The sequence below is a fragment of the Staurois parvus genome, unplaced genomic scaffold (assembly GCF_062004578.1).
Source record: "Staurois parvus isolate SC_StPar_1 unplaced genomic scaffold, SC_StPar_1.0 ptg000056l, whole genome shotgun sequence".
In the NCBI taxonomy this organism is placed as follows: domain Eukaryota; kingdom Metazoa; phylum Chordata; class Amphibia; order Anura; family Ranidae; genus Staurois; species Staurois parvus.
In genome coordinates this window covers 4,667,076-4,683,508 of record NW_028317852.1, presented here as the reverse complement: position 1 = coordinate 4,683,508, position 16,433 = coordinate 4,667,076, and the positions used below count along the sequence as shown (strand labels likewise).

General features: G+C 41.6%; 1 protein-coding gene across 1 annotated transcript in view; it reads right to left on the bottom strand.

Annotated features, from left to right (window-relative positions):
- RAP1A (RAP1A, member of RAS oncogene family) overlaps positions 1 to 16,433 on the bottom strand; it is a 93,334-nt gene that overhangs the window by 12,103 nt on the left and 64,798 nt on the right. Inside the window, exons 4-6 of the mRNA XM_089668309.1 lie at positions 13,020 to 13,088; positions 7,567 to 7,623; positions 3,948 to 4,088 (exon numbers count right to left, since the gene is read on the bottom strand). Coding sequence (XP_089524435.1) covers positions 3,948 to 4,088; positions 7,567 to 7,623; positions 13,020 to 13,088 — 267 coding nt within the window. The remainder of the gene's footprint in view (positions 1 to 3,947; positions 4,089 to 7,566; positions 7,624 to 13,019; positions 13,089 to 16,433) is intronic.

The following is a 16,433-nucleotide window of genomic DNA, read 5'->3' as shown; positions in this document are numbered from 1 at the left end:
CTGTATAAGATAAGTCAAAGCAGACGTTTTGGGGAAAGAACAGACAAGGCCAACACCTGTCCTTTGAGAGTACAAAGTAATGGTCAAGTCCCAATTGTAAGAAGGCCAGAATGCAAAGCACACAGAATAATCTCTGGGATCAGCATGCCTGTGTTCACACCAGACAAAGATGGATTTCCAGGTACAATAGTAGATGTTTCTGGAGTGGCATTCCTTGCTATTAGCAACATGGAAATGACAACCCCCCCTCATCTCTCAAGACCTGGGCTTCAAAAAGCCATGGCTTTAGAACCGTGGCTGAGAAGTAGGATGGAAGAGGGGAACTTGGCCTGTTTGGAAGCAGCAAGGAGTCATGTCCTAAAAGTCTTGCATATGGCTGTGTACTAGGTTCTTCTGCGCCAGTATGATGCAATGAGGATTACTAGTTTCTGCTCTTGCTTTTTTTGCAGATTATTCGAGCCAGAATTCACACTGGAGGAAGAGCATACATGAGGCTGAACCGAGTTCTGGGAATAATCATAGCATCTGGTGTCAGCTCTGTGTTCCTGAAAAACAGGAGTTCAGTGGTGCAGAGCCATTTTTATTGCTCTGAGCTCCAAGATGTCGATGGGGAGCTTGGCTGCCTCTGGTGACCTTATTCCCTAAACTGTGAGAGATCAGAACATGCCTACTAGCCTGAGAGACTGGCATCTGTTATCACCTTCCAGTGGTATGGTAAAAACTACTTCCCCATTGTCAATGTTGGGTTGGAAATCCACCAAGCTAGGGAGTTTTTTGCTTGACTCGATAGGAAAATACAGTAGAAACATCAAAAGGAGAATACTTGTTTGTTCCAAGTCAACAAGATGTTCTGTTGGAGAGGCCTTGAATGAAATTGGGTGAAGGGAACAGCTTCGAAGGAGACCACCATGAGGACCAAAACAAAAATGTAGAATCTCAGACTTTTTTTTTTATCCAAAGGCAGGAGCGTGAGATCTGAGAGAGACCTGTTTGCTGGAAGAAAGACTTTCACTTGGGCTGTGTGTAGAATGAGGCCCCAGTATTCCAGGAAAAAAATAAGGTCGGAGAGCAGATTTTTAGAAGTTTGATTACCCATCTGAAAGCCTGAAGTATCTGAATCGTTTTGAAAACGTTTGCAGATAACTGGAAAGGAAACAAGTCCTGAATGTCCTGGATAAGATCAAGAAAGGGTACAAGTACCTTTGTGAATACTCTGGGAGCAAAGAATATGACGAATGGCAACCCGACAGATTGGAAGTGTTTGTTTCCTACTGCAAAGCACAGAAGAACTGATGAGGTAGGTCAATGGGAATATGCCGATAGGCATCTTGGATATCTACAGATACCAGATATTTTCCTGGTCTCAGAGCAGCAATAATGGACCTTGTGAAATCCATGAAACCTTGGAACTTGAAGGTTTATGGATTTTAAGTCCAGGATAGGACAAATACGCTTATAGGTTTTGGTATTGTGAACAGGCTTAAACAGAATCCTGGGAACATGTCCTAAAGAGGTACTCAATCAACCACTCCCTGGGAGAAGAGATGGTTCAGGGCATTTTGAAAATCTGACTGCTATCGATTAGTTTTTGGTTGGAGAGATTCTAACTATTCTGTACCCCTTTCAAAACCAATTAAGCCCACAAATCTGGGTCATCTGTGACTCAGAGAAAGGCAAACTGTAACAGATGCCACTTCATTGCGAGCACGGCCTTGAAGCAGACTTGGTGGATTTCATGTTCCAAGTACTGTGTCGAAAATAACAGAATTTTGGAAGTTTCCACTGTGGAAGAAGAACCTTTTCTCCTCTGACATCTTTCATGAATTTGTCAAGTGTTTCACCAAGGAGGCATTCTCCTTCAAAAGGGCATACATGTGAGGCGTCTTACAGGTAGCTTCAGCTGGACAGTCTTTGAGCCACAAACACAGCACATGTGAACATGCCTACCTCTTCTAAAACAGGCATTTAGGGATCCAACTCAGGCAAAGGCAGTGGGGTAGAGAAGGAGCCTGGTGCTCTGGATTTTGAGGCAGATTGTGCATTGTTTGCGCCTTGTTGGATTAGGACACTAATATATATATATATATATATATATATATATATATATATATATATATATATCTCCCCCATTAGAGTATCTAACTAACCACAGCTGCACCATTCATTCACAGAGATGGAAAAATAATGCATAACCATCGTGTAGCTGGCAAAAAAGTTGTTAAAGCATTTACATTAAATAAACTATTTGCATCAAACAGATATATTTTACGTGTTAATTAAAATATTACATGTTTGCAGTAAACAGTGAAAATACTATACAAACTTCTTAAAGCTGAAGCTAAAACAAAAATAAAAACAAATCTATACAGCTGTCTTGCCAATTGTTTTTCCTTAATACAGTATAAAGTGTGGTTCTATAAAATAAATTGGGCTAAAAAGCATATAATCACAATAAAATCACAAATGACGCATACTGCAGAAAAATCAATAATGAAGAAACAATATGGTGGTGGTTTAAAAACACACAACGTGCATAAACAAAATATGCCAAGCACAAGTGAAATAACATGTATTGATCATAAACTCAAAAGGAGGGGGAACAAAGAAAGAAGGAGATTGATAACAAGGTTCTATCACTACCAGCACGCTTTCTGTATGGACTTTACGTTTGTACTTTAATAATTTACTTCTGTTTGGCATACTTTGTTAATGTACATTGTCTGTCCTAAACCAACACTATATTGTTTCTTCATTATTAATTCTCTGCACTATGCAGTTTGTGATTTTATTGTGAGTATTCCTTTTTTTATAGCACCACATTTTGTACTGTATTATTTGCATCTCTCGAGATATATTAAAGACTGCTGTACTGTTTCCAAAATGGATTATACATTTGACAAATTCTTATTCTTTCCTGACAATGGTTACCTGTAATAAAGTATGTCTCATTGTGCAGGCAGCTGAATTCGGTAAAAATCGCAAGCAGGTGCAGCAGCTGCAGGTTTCGATTGGGATACACAGACATCACCACACATGCCAGTGAGCGCAATAATTCTAGGACCTTAATTCACTGATAACGCTAAAATAGTGAGCTGTATGGCCTTTTAAACCATCATTTAGCATCAGTTTTTTGTTTCACAAGTTCTCAATTTTAGGACTTGAAATAACTGGTATCCATTTACTCAACCCAAATCTCTTATATTTCTGCCAAAAATATATTATATTGTGTTTGTGTACCCTAAAATGAATTTGAGTGTATTTTTTACTGACAACAGATTCAATAAATGGTAACTGCCACAGTTTCTCAAAGTTTCTGCTTTCAGAAAATAAAGAACCTGTAAGGGTAGGAGAGGTATAGGAGATTCCACTACCGACCTGTTTTTGAAGGTGAATGCTCTAAAGTCATCATCCCAATCAGAGCAACAAAATCCATATTAGCTTGCCCAGACACCAGTTACAAACATGCTTGTTCCAGGGCAGAGCCTTACCATGTAGAGACATATCAGGACATCCACATTAGGTGCCCAGACACGCAATAAAAATATACTTCATCCAGGTCAGTAACTGATCAAGCAGAACAGGAAGAATAAGTATTACAGCCCTACAGCATACACCTTCAAAAGAAATGAGCAATGACATGTCAGGATTTCATTCTGGCAAGCTACTTTTAAATGTACATGAGGCCAGGTTTACAGTCATCTACTGTTTAAAGTGTGAAAATAGTTGCAGATCTGACTACTGAGTCGGCTTAGTCAACTACAAGACATCAAAATGAAAAAAAGAATGTGATCATGCAGCCATTTTAACAGAGGTAGAACAAGAGGAAAGATTGGGACAAAAAAAACTAAAACGACAACCTCATGCAGAATAACTGTAGACTTAAATATGCACAGTAAGTTCTGGAAAACCCTTAGAAGCCAGACCAATAAGAAAAATAAAATCCTTACATCTTCCGTGTCTTTTACTCGTAAAATCTGTTCCCTCAAGTCTTGCAAGTCATTAAATGTTGACTGTGCAGTGATAGAGTATACTAGTGCAAATCCCTGACCATTCTTCATATACAAGTCTCTCATTGCGGTGAATTGCTCCTAGAAATATCACAAAGAAAAAGGTTTGTTAGATACTACCAAGAAAAAAAAAAACAAAAACACAACAATAAAAAAACTAGACTACCATATTTAATGAAACTGCCTATAAACCACATGTAGTAAAGCTTTAAAAACACCAGGCTTATTAGCATCACACCGAATTAAAATAAACAGAAATTGCAGCATTTTTTTTACACGGATTTTGAAAACCTCTGCTCACGTATATAATTTCCCCCCAAGAGCAAGTAAGTTATTGTTAAGAGAGGGGGCGTTTGTGAAATTCACAGTTGCAGTGGTGAAAGGCAGGGTATAGGTGCAGTGGGTTGTGACAGAATGGAGGGTACAGGCACTAAAGGTGGTAAGAGACAGAAGTGTACAGATGTAGTGGGTGGTAAATGAAGGGTACCTGGGTTTGTCTGGGTACATACTAAATTCGCTAAAAGATTTTTTTGCTAACTTACACCCATTCCCAGAGTTAAAGTGAAACTGCACTGCATCTGAGCACCACAAACCAAAAATGCTATTTAAATTGTTAATATTCAAAGCAAACTTGTCTCCATGATTTATTTTGCTTAGAAATCATTTTGAAAAACACCCCCTGGAATTTCTGGCAGTGGTCATCTTGAGTAAGGGCAGATTAATAATGTAGCATTTACTTCCTGGAATCCATCTGCTCTTAGCTCTGGCATTGGCTGAGCTGAAAACTCTCCCCTTCTGAAGACTGCTGGGATGTATGACATTTGCCTAGGCATGGAAACCAGAAAGTAACTTAAGACATATTAAAAAAAAAAAATTTAAAACAAGCAAATAGGATATACTCTCCTATCCATTTATCAATGGTAGCAGCATGAGGATTAAAAATAGACAATGTTGATTGAGAAAGTGAAGTTCCACTTTAAAGAGTATGCAAATTCCTAACCTGCACCACATCTTAATGCAACACCTAAATGTTTTATTTGCTATTCTATTGATGGGATAAAACTAAGTTTCTAAACATCCTTTTTATAGTATTTGTAAATCAGAAAGAGCCCAGATGCGTGGTCACATGACTAAGTGTTTTGAGGAATGGGGAAGGAAACTATACTAAGTACATTGAGTATCACTAGACATCACCAGCCTCTGAACAAGAGCTACTGTGAATTATGAAATGGAAGGCTGAAGTGTGGGATATGCCATCCTGGCATGTCCTAGGTTGACTACAGGGCTTCAAACCTGCAGTTTCCTATGAAAAATGAACTGCACATCCATCAATGGTACAATGAATGTGAGCCAGGAAAACACAGGAGACTGACAGGGTTTTTTATTATTTTTTTTTTTTAAGTACAGATGCGCCAACATTACATATAAAAGGCATTGATCATCAAGATTAAAAATCACTTTTCATTGTTTTTCTAGGCCTCATGCAAAGACTTTCCTGTGTCCTCAAGTGCAAAATCCCTAGCGATTTCCCACGCTCGAGGAGCTATGTGCCACCAATACAGGTGAATAGCTGTATGTTGCCATACTCGTGTACACTTGTTTTGGAAGCTGTATGCTGCTTTCAAAAGTTATTGGAAAGGGCAAGGAATTGCGCTTACCACCTGAAGTCACAGGAGCCATTAAACGATTGTGTGCATTTACATCCTTTTACAGAAACTAGAGATAATGAACAAAATTCAGAAATGATTATTAAGAGTTTGTACTGAGAGTGACCTCTTTTAAAGTAAATAAGTAACATATCTAAGCCCTGGTTCACACTTGTGTGGGCCATGTGGCCCACTAAAATGCGGACACAGCAGCCTATTCATTTGAATGGGCTGCCGTGCCTGCATCTTTTTAAGAATATGGTCTCAGAGAAAATGCATGGTATTTTTTGACCATGTGATTTCCCTGCGGTTCCCGCACCCAAAAACACGATGCGGGCTGAGATGCATAGAAATGCCACTCTGAATGAATGGCAGCCCCGAGCATCTCGTAAGAGCAGCGCGATTTGGCAGCGGGTGGTTGTGGGTGTGGGAACAGATGTGATTCCCGCAAGGAATATATGCATCCACTGCGTTTTCTGCAATGCATTCCTATGTGCAAAAATGCACTGCAGCTGTGGCTCCAATACACAGTAAAATTATGGCTGTGTGCATGAGGCCGAAGGTTAAAATAAGAATATGCACATACCATAAAATCTTTTTAGGAGGATAATATTTCTTTTTAGAAATTTGGGTTATACTGTAACCTTCAGGAGGTTGGGACAAATGTTAATTCAGCCCTCTTATAACCTGCCAATCATCAGGCCTCCTTTTCTGAACCACCAGTGCACATATCTTTAAAAAGTAACTCCACCTTTTTTTTGTGGGGGGGGGGGACCCACAATACTCTCTGGGTGGTCAATGTGGATTTTAACTGTACTACAGATTCCGGATTCTGCTCTAAAAAAAAACCCAAAAAAAAAAAATAGTTTCAATAGTGAGTGTTCACAAAAGGTTTTAACAAGATAGGAGCTCCTAAGAGAACTTAGGTTTGGTAGTCTTGGATGTGGTTGATTGAGGTTTTCTAGGTCTAGGCATTGTGTCAAAAAACACAGAAATGGTATCCTTAAAGTGTTACTAAACCCACAACTGTAAAATCAGTCTTTATATGCAATAAAGCATGCTTGTTATACTAACTAAGGGGTTAATCCTCTGTATTGTGTAAAAAGGATGTTTGATCCTTTATTCTCTGATCCTCCCATTCTTCCAGTGCCCCCCTTTTATCTCCTGATGAGACATATCATGTGGAGACACTCTACACATGCTCAGCTTGGTGTGTATTGCTAGAAAGGTTTTTTTTTTCTTGGGAGAGTACATGTGATCAGCACAGGGCTCTGCTGAAAACTGAGAGAAGTCACAAGACTACTATAACTGCTGATAAGAGTATTTAGCAGTTTATATTTACTAAAATTATATTTCCATGTAGTGTGTACTGTGGGAGACCAGATCGTGAATGCAGGGTCCTGGGTTTAGTAACATTAAGTTATGGACTTAAAATTAGCAGGCTGACACTCCTCATTTACCAGTTCATCAAACAAGGATAAGGTATGTTCTTCTACATCCTCCGCTGACTGAAAAAGTAGCTTCAGCTAAAGGAAATTAGAAATGAACTCTGTCGGCTAACAAACTGCAATTTCCTCCATAAACCCAGCAGAGATTTCCTTCCTAGATAAAAGAGGAGGGAACAACTCCTGAAGGAGTTAAGGATGAGTCTGAGAAGTAAAGGCAGTGGTCAAAGCTATTGATGTCAAGTGCTTTTGGAGGTGCAACATAATTTTTACCAAAACAGTTTACTTGGAAACCACATGTATATTTTACTACCCTAAAGACTGTACAGTACCTTGAAGTGCATGGAGAACATAAAACAATGATTGTAATAATGTGCAAACACAGCAAAAATATTCTATTAGTTTTCATTAATGTTAATATGGTAGGTATAGAGAAAAAAAATTAAAAATAAAAAGCAGTTTACTCACTGTTCCAGCAGTATCAAGAATTTCAAGCATGCACTGCTGCCCTTCTACTTCCACTTGCTGTAACATAGAGGACAAAATATTAGGAGGAAAACACACACACACAAAATGCAGGTTTGGTTAAAACATTTGCTTGCTTATGTCTGCTTTTTTTCCCCCCCCAGACATAAGCAAGTCGATGTTTGCGCAAAAAAATTAGCAGTCTGTATGTCTCTCCGTTGTATCTGTCACAGCCACACAAAACAGGAAGCAGACTATTCTCACCGCTTTATTATTCTAAGGGCAGTATCTACTTCATTTTTTATGTTCAGAAGAGTGCAGCAAGCTTGTTCTTGCACCACTATTTGATAATACTCCCCAATACCTGTTTTCAAACAGTACCGCAAACAGTCTTTGAGATGGCATTCTGAAGTTACCAGCACATCAGCCATCAGACTATAAGAGGTGGGGGGGATGCAACATTGGCCTAACGAATGCAATTTAGAGACTAGTGGAATGAGCATCATCACTGAGCTACTGTTCCTTCTACTTTTGACTAAGCTGCATGGCTTTAACTTTTGTAAAGAAAAATAAATGACCATGGCTTTGCACAGTATCTGGCAGAGATGTCTAGAACATAACCTGGATGAACAGAATTACACATTTTATTTATCCGCTTGGCAACCACCCGCAATGTACTGTGGACATGCGTCAGCTACAGGAAAAGCGGCGGAGGGTACGTCGCTCTGGCTGTACTAACACAGCGCTCCCCACCCGCAAATGAAGTTCCCAGTGATCATGTGATCGCTATAGTTTCTCAGGGTACTAATTTTTTTGAATAACCAGCTGCTGCTGTCCACTGGCTGGATACCTACCGGCGACCAAGGCAATATCCTCATTCCACCTGACCATCCTATTGTCTGCTGAGGCCCGATACCACTTTATGATCTATCAAGAAATGTATAGCTCTATCAAGAAATGTAACCTGCCTGTCTAAATCATGGGCAGGTTATGTGTCAGGTTATCGCCTGGGTCTGGGCAAAAGCTGTCCTTGTTATGTGGGCTATGGTGTGCATTCTGCATAGGTGCGCTCATAGTTTTTTTCCTGGTCACAAGGCCCCCCAAGTAGTGGCTCCCACATGGAGCGAATTGTTGTGTTACTCTACTGTTCCGGTTGACTGGTTCTCAGGTTACATTTTATTTTTTTCTTCTACAATTTTTTTTTCTGATTTGTGAACTTCACAACCATTTTTTATCGTGCAGTTCATGAGACTTTGCCAGTCAGCATCAACCAATGCTTACCAGAGCATGATGCCTCTTTGCCCTATGATGTACACGGAGGAGATCTGATAACGGAAGGTTCCATGAGGACTTTCTGCTCTTTGTATTGAACATTTACTGTCGGACTCTTTTTGACCTTATCTAGTATCTGCCTGCTGGGGGCGGATGGAATCCTGTTTTTGATTTTCATGACTTCCAACACGAGTCCACCAAATGATACTCTTGGAATAGTTGAGACTTGAGCGTCCCCCTCTAAGAGGCTGGCTAAGTTTACTACCCTCAAAAGGTTTTCTCCTTCTTTGATCTGCTTGCAGGAAACTCATCTCCACCCAGACACTTTACATTATTTGAAAAGGAACCAATATCATATCCAATACCATTCAACATACACCTCAAATTCCAGGGGAGTATCCATTTTAGTGGCTAATGGTGTGGATTTTTCCTGCAGACAGGTTTAGAAGGATCATAAGCTGTCCACCATACTGCCCCGAACTACATCACTGACCTAATATCCAAGTACCGCCCAGCAAGCACACTCCGCTCCTCACAAGACCTCCTTCTCTCTAGTTCCCTGGTCTCTTCCTCCCATGCCCGCCTCCAGGACTTCTCCAGGGTGTCACCCATCCTCTGGAACTCCCTGCCCCAACCCATCAGATTATCACCTACTCTCCTCTCCTTTAGGCGCACCCTGAAAACCCATCTCTTCAGGGAAGCCTACCCCACCCCCTGCTAACTTGCTGACCTCCTCCACTCTTCCTACCACTCCATCCCCCACAGCTATCTCCTCCTGTGCCACCATCCCCTCCCTCCTAGATTGTAAGCTCGAAAGAGCAGGGCCCTCGATCCCCTCATGTTTTGCATTGTATTGGTATTGTTCTGTCACATGTTCTGTCCCCCTTTGTAATGTACAGCGCTGAGCAAACTATTGGCGCTTTATAAATACTGTATAATAATAATAATAAGAGGCGGTTTATCTTCTATATTTTACTTTGTTCAAGAAGCCTTTTGTATTAGCCATTACAGCTCCTGAAGGATGGGGGAGAATTGGCAGTACCTAACACTAGACTATTTTATAGCTTCCCAGCTACAATATTAGTATGGCTGGAATGAAGTAAAATTTACATGATCCCATACAGGGTATTATTCTGTCACAACTCCCTATAGCTCCACTTGTACAGCTGGTAGTGGCTCACCATTTTCAAGTGAAGCGTATTTATCCAACGTTTCACCTGGTACATAAATTATGGACCACACTACAGGATATTACTAGACATACCGGCTATACTAAGCACATGTCGCTATGGAATCACCCTTGCTTCCCAGAATTGGAAAAACTGGAGGGATTTGAGAATTGGAAAAGGGCTGGTATTCAGTTTATGAAATACATGAGAGTGATGTGTTAACGTTTAATATCATTGCTACCCGCTATCAGCTTTCCCACAAATGTTTTTTTTTTTTCAATATTTGCAACAGCTTCATGCGATGCAGAGTCAAGGGTCCACATTTCAGTTTAAATATAACCCCTCTACAGTATTATCTATGGCAATCTCCACAACCTGTACTAAACGGGGGTTGATAGGGGACATATATTCCGCCCTCCAGACAGTGGTCAATGGCAGGACTCAGGTGAATAGCTTTATCAATTATCAACAGGACATAGTACCATTGGAAGATGAGGAGTGGACCCATGCCCTTGAAATGTTACCAAAAGTCTCTATCCCCTTCACACCTTACTCAATTGTTCATACTACATAGAATACATTATACTCTATTGAAACTCTACTCCTGGGGAAGAGCATTATCCCCACTGTGTCCTAGATGTGCCATAGACACAGGGACACTTTATACATATGTTGTGGCACTGCCCAAAATTACACCATTATTGGAAATCTATTTTTGATACCTTGAACTCCTTGTGCTCCACTCAGGTACTCATGGACCCCAAACTAGCCTATTAGGTATTATTGCAGAGGGTGTACTACCTGACAAAATGCATTTATTGAGGACACGGTCTCTTTATTTGACCCGTAAACTCTTACTGCAGAAATGGGTCTCACACATACCCCTTTACACACACCCAATGGCGTGATGCCATCATCTTCACTTTACGCAGAGAGGAACTTACTTATAAACACAGGGGATGCCTGAAAAAGAATAAAAAAATATGGTCCTGGTGGCTGGATTCCAATAATACCTCCCACATCTCTGGTTCTCAGGACAACACGGTGGATGATTGACAGTAAAGGTATAACTAATGTGTTATGTGCTTAGTTCACATGAAATAGGGGTGGAGGGTGAAATTAGCAAGATAACCTTAGTACTTCTGGTTCGTCTAATTGGATACTGTCTGTGGTTAGCCTTTCCTTTTTTCTGATGACTGCAGAGTGTCTCATATGTATTGCACGATATGGTAGAATGGTGCTATGTACCTGTTCTGCATATCCGCCTAGATCCTATGTTTCGCATTTTCAATGTTAAGTGTACTGTTCCTTTTAATTTTTTTTCTGTGTAGTTTTTGTATTTTTTTTTACTTTTCTTTGTGTCTTTGTAAAAATCTGGTGAATAAAAATTAACCGATTTAAAAAAAACAAAAAAAACCCCATAAAACCTTTGTAGAGTCCTGCTGTGCAGACATGTGACCTCCCTCTGCCAGCTTGCATTCATCTCAGTCCCTCCCGCTGTACTCTTACTCTAATCTCCTTACATAGGGAAGGAAAGAAGAGGGAGGTCACATGACAGTACAGCAAGGCTCTGCAAAGAAGGTATTTAGCATTATAATTTTAGGAAAAAACAAACACACACTAAACAGGGACAAAAAACAGAGAGAATCAAAGTAATTAATACATGAGACTTTACAACCACTTTAAAAAGGTGAACACCCTAACTCCCTCCCCACGGTACTCACTGCACTTATCTTTGTGGGTCACTGCCCACACAGCTAGTGTAACGGCCTAGGTGGTTGAAATCCCTGCTCTTCTTCCCCTTCTTTCTGTAGGGCTTCTGGGACAGATCAGAGTGATTCAGATTGATCAGGGCTGGCATGCGACCCTTTGGCCAAACTGAATAATGTATTTTTCGCCCCATAAGATGCACTTTTTCCCCCCAAAAAAGAGGGGAAAATGTCAGTGCGTCTTATGGAGCGGCCGTTCCGGTATTCCCACCGCCGCCGCCACCATGTCAGAATACCAGGCAGGCCGCTCGTCTCTTCTCTGCAGTAGAACCTTACCTGTTCCTCGGTCCAGCGCTGTACAGTCTTCCCGCGCCGGTATCTTTAGTGTGGGCTCTCGGCTGTCACAGCCGGGTGCCAAGTGCGCATGCGCGAGAAGCGCTGCGCTTTGTGAATGGTATGGTGTCTTCTGGGACACATGACAGGTCCCAGAAGACGCCGGACCAATCACAAAGCGTAGCGCTTCTCGCGCATGCTCAGTGGGCACCCGGCTATCAGCCGGGGGCCCACACTAAAGGGAGGACAACTGTCAAATTCAGGTACCCGCTCCCCCTCCCTCCCCAAAGGACTGCAGTCTCTGGTCATCCCCTGTACTGTCTGCAGTCTCTGGTCATCCCCTGTACTGTCTGCAGTCTCTGGTCATCCCCTGTACTGTCTGCCGTCTCTGGTCATCCCCTGTACTGTCTGCCGTCTCTGGTCATCCCCTGTACTGTCTGCCGTCTCTGGTCATCCCCTGTACTGTCTGCCGTCTCTGGTCATCCCCTGTACTGTCTGCCGTCTCTGGTCATCCAGTGTACTGTCCGCCGTCTCTGGTCATCCAGTGTACTGTCCGCCGTCTCTGGTCATCCAGTGTACTGTCCGCCGTCTCTGGTCATCCAGTGTACTGTCCGCCGTCTCTGGTCATCCCCTGCAGTCCATTGGTTCAGAATATTTTTTTTCTTGTTTCCCGCCTCTAAAACCTAGGTGCGTCTTATGGTCAAGTGCATCTTATGGAGCGAAAAATAAGGTAATTCTGATCCGTCCTTGACGTTCTACAGAAAAGGGGGAAGAATTATTGGAATTTCAAATCCCCAGACAGCTACACCGACTGCATGGGTAGTGACAGCTAATCATCCACAAAGGTAAGTGCGAGGACTGGAGGCATGAGGAGAGTGCAAGTTGTTTTTTTTTCATTTTTTGTAAAAGTTAAACACTTTAATCGCTAAACAAAAATTGTATATTTAAGTTACATAGATTCTTGTTAACTTACCTTTCTGTATGAATCCTCTATAGTGGGATCATATTTTTCTACAAAAATTCCCTGAACAAACTGCACTGTCTAGAAGACACAGAAATAGAAAAGCATTAACAAATCCATGTAACACTTGTTGAAATTAAAATACCACATAGTAAAACTTTTCATGAGGAAAATAGAGGAGCTGCCATTGCTAAGCTCTTTCTGAAAATGCAGTTGCCTGGGTTTTATGCAGACTCACTGGTTTCAGTACTTTAGAAATCACAGGTTGTATAAGTATGCACAACAATAAAGTCAGAGAAGAATCAGAAGTCTTTATCTGCATACTTGTTCTGGGTTGGTAAACTACTGAAGCAAGGGGCCAGAAAGACAGCCAGGCAAATAGCATTTGCAGAAAGAAGTCAAAACTGACAGCTACCAAGTTTCTCTTCAAAAATTTCCTTAAAAACAAAAATCTGATTCTGTGAAAAATTGTCATTAGTTAAAAGTAGGGATGCACCGAGTACGATACTTTTGGTCAAGTACTCGCGCTGATGGCGATTCTTTGCAGTGAGATTTATGTATGGACGCAAATAGCATCGCAAAGAATAGCATGCGATTTGAACAGGATTGCGATTCCTGTCCAAAATGCATGCGGTTTCCCCATTGCTCCAGTGTGAACCCGTGGACGTGCTGACCAATCAGATGCTGTCCAGTCCGTACTATCATCACTACAAGGAAGAGGGGAGAAAGCCGCTTCACAGGTCTGTGGATCTGAACTCCCCATGGCTTTCTCTCCTCTTCATGCAGCGATGACAGTACGGGCTAGACGGCATCTGATTTTCCATTTGACGGTTCTGACCAGTCAAAAGCCCTCTAGCCCAAACTGTCATCCCTGCAAGGAGAGAAAAGAAAGTGGTGGGGATTTCAAATCCCTGCCACTTTTTCTCCTTTCCTACTGCAGCATCTGCCTCCATAATATACATCTCCCCTCTATCCCACTCTCCGCACAGCCTGGGATCCCTGCAGGGAGGTTTCCCGCACCACTCCCATTTGAACTCAGGCTATGACAAGCCTGGGTTCAAGAGCAGCAGTGGGGAAACCACATTTGGGCATGAATCGCATTCCAGTTCAAAGCGCATGCTAATCTTTGCGGTGCAATTTGTATTGATGCAAATCACACTGCAAAGTATCGGTTTTCGGTATTGTTAGCATTTTCACGAGTACTCATGGAAATACTCGGTATCAGTGCATCCCTATTATAAACCTATCAATGGATTTTATTCAGTAGCAATGAACTTTGAAAAACATTTGAGACATTTTATACCAGTCATGTAAGATTTTTTTTTTTTTTTTCAGAACAGAATTTACTACATATAAACCCATGGACACCCCAAAACAAAATAAATAAGTACGGTAGAGTTCTATTTTATATCACTAACTACACCTGTGTATGTACATACATAGAACATATATGATCATGTATAACATTTCTGCATTTGAGTATTTAAATAATTTTCTATATTATTTTTTGGTCAAGTACAAGTCCATTCAAAGTGGGGAAAAAAAAATAGGCCAAACATGCAGCCTAAAATTACTTAAAGCAAAAAGTTACTCAATTTATACACACCACATAAAAACTCAAAATTAAAGGTCATTCTGCTTGTAGACATATTGCATTCTTCTCTTAAAGCGCTGGCAATTATCAACAGATACTAATCTATCTGTTTACTGGCTTTAAAATGATCCTGGTCACCATTTTTTTTTAAATGGATGTAAAAGCACAGAAAAATCAAGTATTTAAAATTATTACTTCCAGTAATTTTCTTTTCCACAAATAATTTTTATTCACTTGCAGGGTATCTTGGACTTGCCTAACCAATTCCCCAGCACAGCCCCCTTGCTTCTTGCATGTCACAGTCCTCTCCTCTTCAGGAAGTGTTTAACTACTCTTTGTCTTTGCTGGTTAAGGTCCTCTGCCCTTCTCTCCAATCTCCCTGCACAAGTGGAATACTACACTGCTCAAAAAACTTTTTGAAAACACATCAGACCTCAATGGGGAAAAATCTCATGCTGGATATCTATATAGATATGGACTGGGTAGGAACGTAAGGATGCCCCATTGTTTGACGGAAATGCAAAATTATCAACCTACAGTAGGACAGAATTTAAAGACACCCCAAAAATCAAAGTGAAAAAATGATGCAGCAGGCTAGTCCATTTTGCAGAAATTTCATTGCAGCAACTCAAAATGGTACTCACTAGTTTGAATGGCCCCCACGTGCTTATATGCATGCCTGACAATGTCAGGGCATGCTCTTAATGAGACGACGAATGGTGTCCTGGGGTATTTCCTCCCACATCTGGACCAGGGCATCACTGAACTCCTGGACAGTCTGAGGTGCAACCTGGCGGTGTCGGATGGACCAGAGGTGTTCTATTGGATTTGGGTCAGGCGAGCGTGGGGACCATTCAATGGTATTAATTCCTTCATCCTCTAGGAACTGTCTGCATAGTCTTGCCACATGAAGCCGGGCATTTTCATGCACCAGGAGCAAACCAGGACCCACTGCACCAGTGTAGGGTCTGACAATAGGTCCAAGGATTTCATCCTGATACCTAATGGCAGTCAGGGTGCCATTGTTTAGCTTGTAGAGGTCTGGGAGTCCTCCATGGATATGCCTCCCCAGACCATCACTGATTCACCACCAAACTTGGTCATGCTGAACGATGTTAAAGTTCTTCATGGCTTCTCCAGACCCTCACACATCTGTCATATGTGCTCAGGGTGAACTTGCTTTCATCTGTGAAAAGCACAGGGTGCCAGAGGTGGACCTGTCAATTCTGGTGTTCAATGGCATATGCCAATCGAGCTCTATGGTGCCAGGCAGTGAGCACAGGGCCCATCAGAAGATGTCGGGCCATCAGGCCTCCCTCATGAAGTCTGTTTCTGATTGTTTGGTCAGAGACATTCACACCAGTGGCCTGCTGGAGGTCATTTTGTAGGGCTCTGGCAGTGCTCATCCTGTTCCTCCTTGCACAAAGCAGCAGATACCAGTCCTGCTGATGGATTGACCTTCTACAGCCCTGTCCAGCTCTCCTAGAGTAACTGCCTGTCTCCTGGAATCTCCTCCATGATCTTGAGACTGTGCTGGGAGACACAGCAAACCTTCTGGCAATGGCACATATTGATGTGCCATCCTGCAGGAGTTTGGACTGTCTGTGCAACCTCTGTAGGGTCCAGGTATCGCCTCATGCTACCAGTAGTGACACTGACACTAGCCAAATGCAAAACTAGTGAAAAGATGAGTAGGGAAAAAAAATGTCAGTAGCCTCCACTTGCAAAACCATTCCTGTTTTGGGGGTTCGTGTCATTGTTGCCCATCTAGTGAACCTGTTAATTTTATTAACACCAAAGCAGCTGAAACTGATTAAAAACCCCCTCTGCTA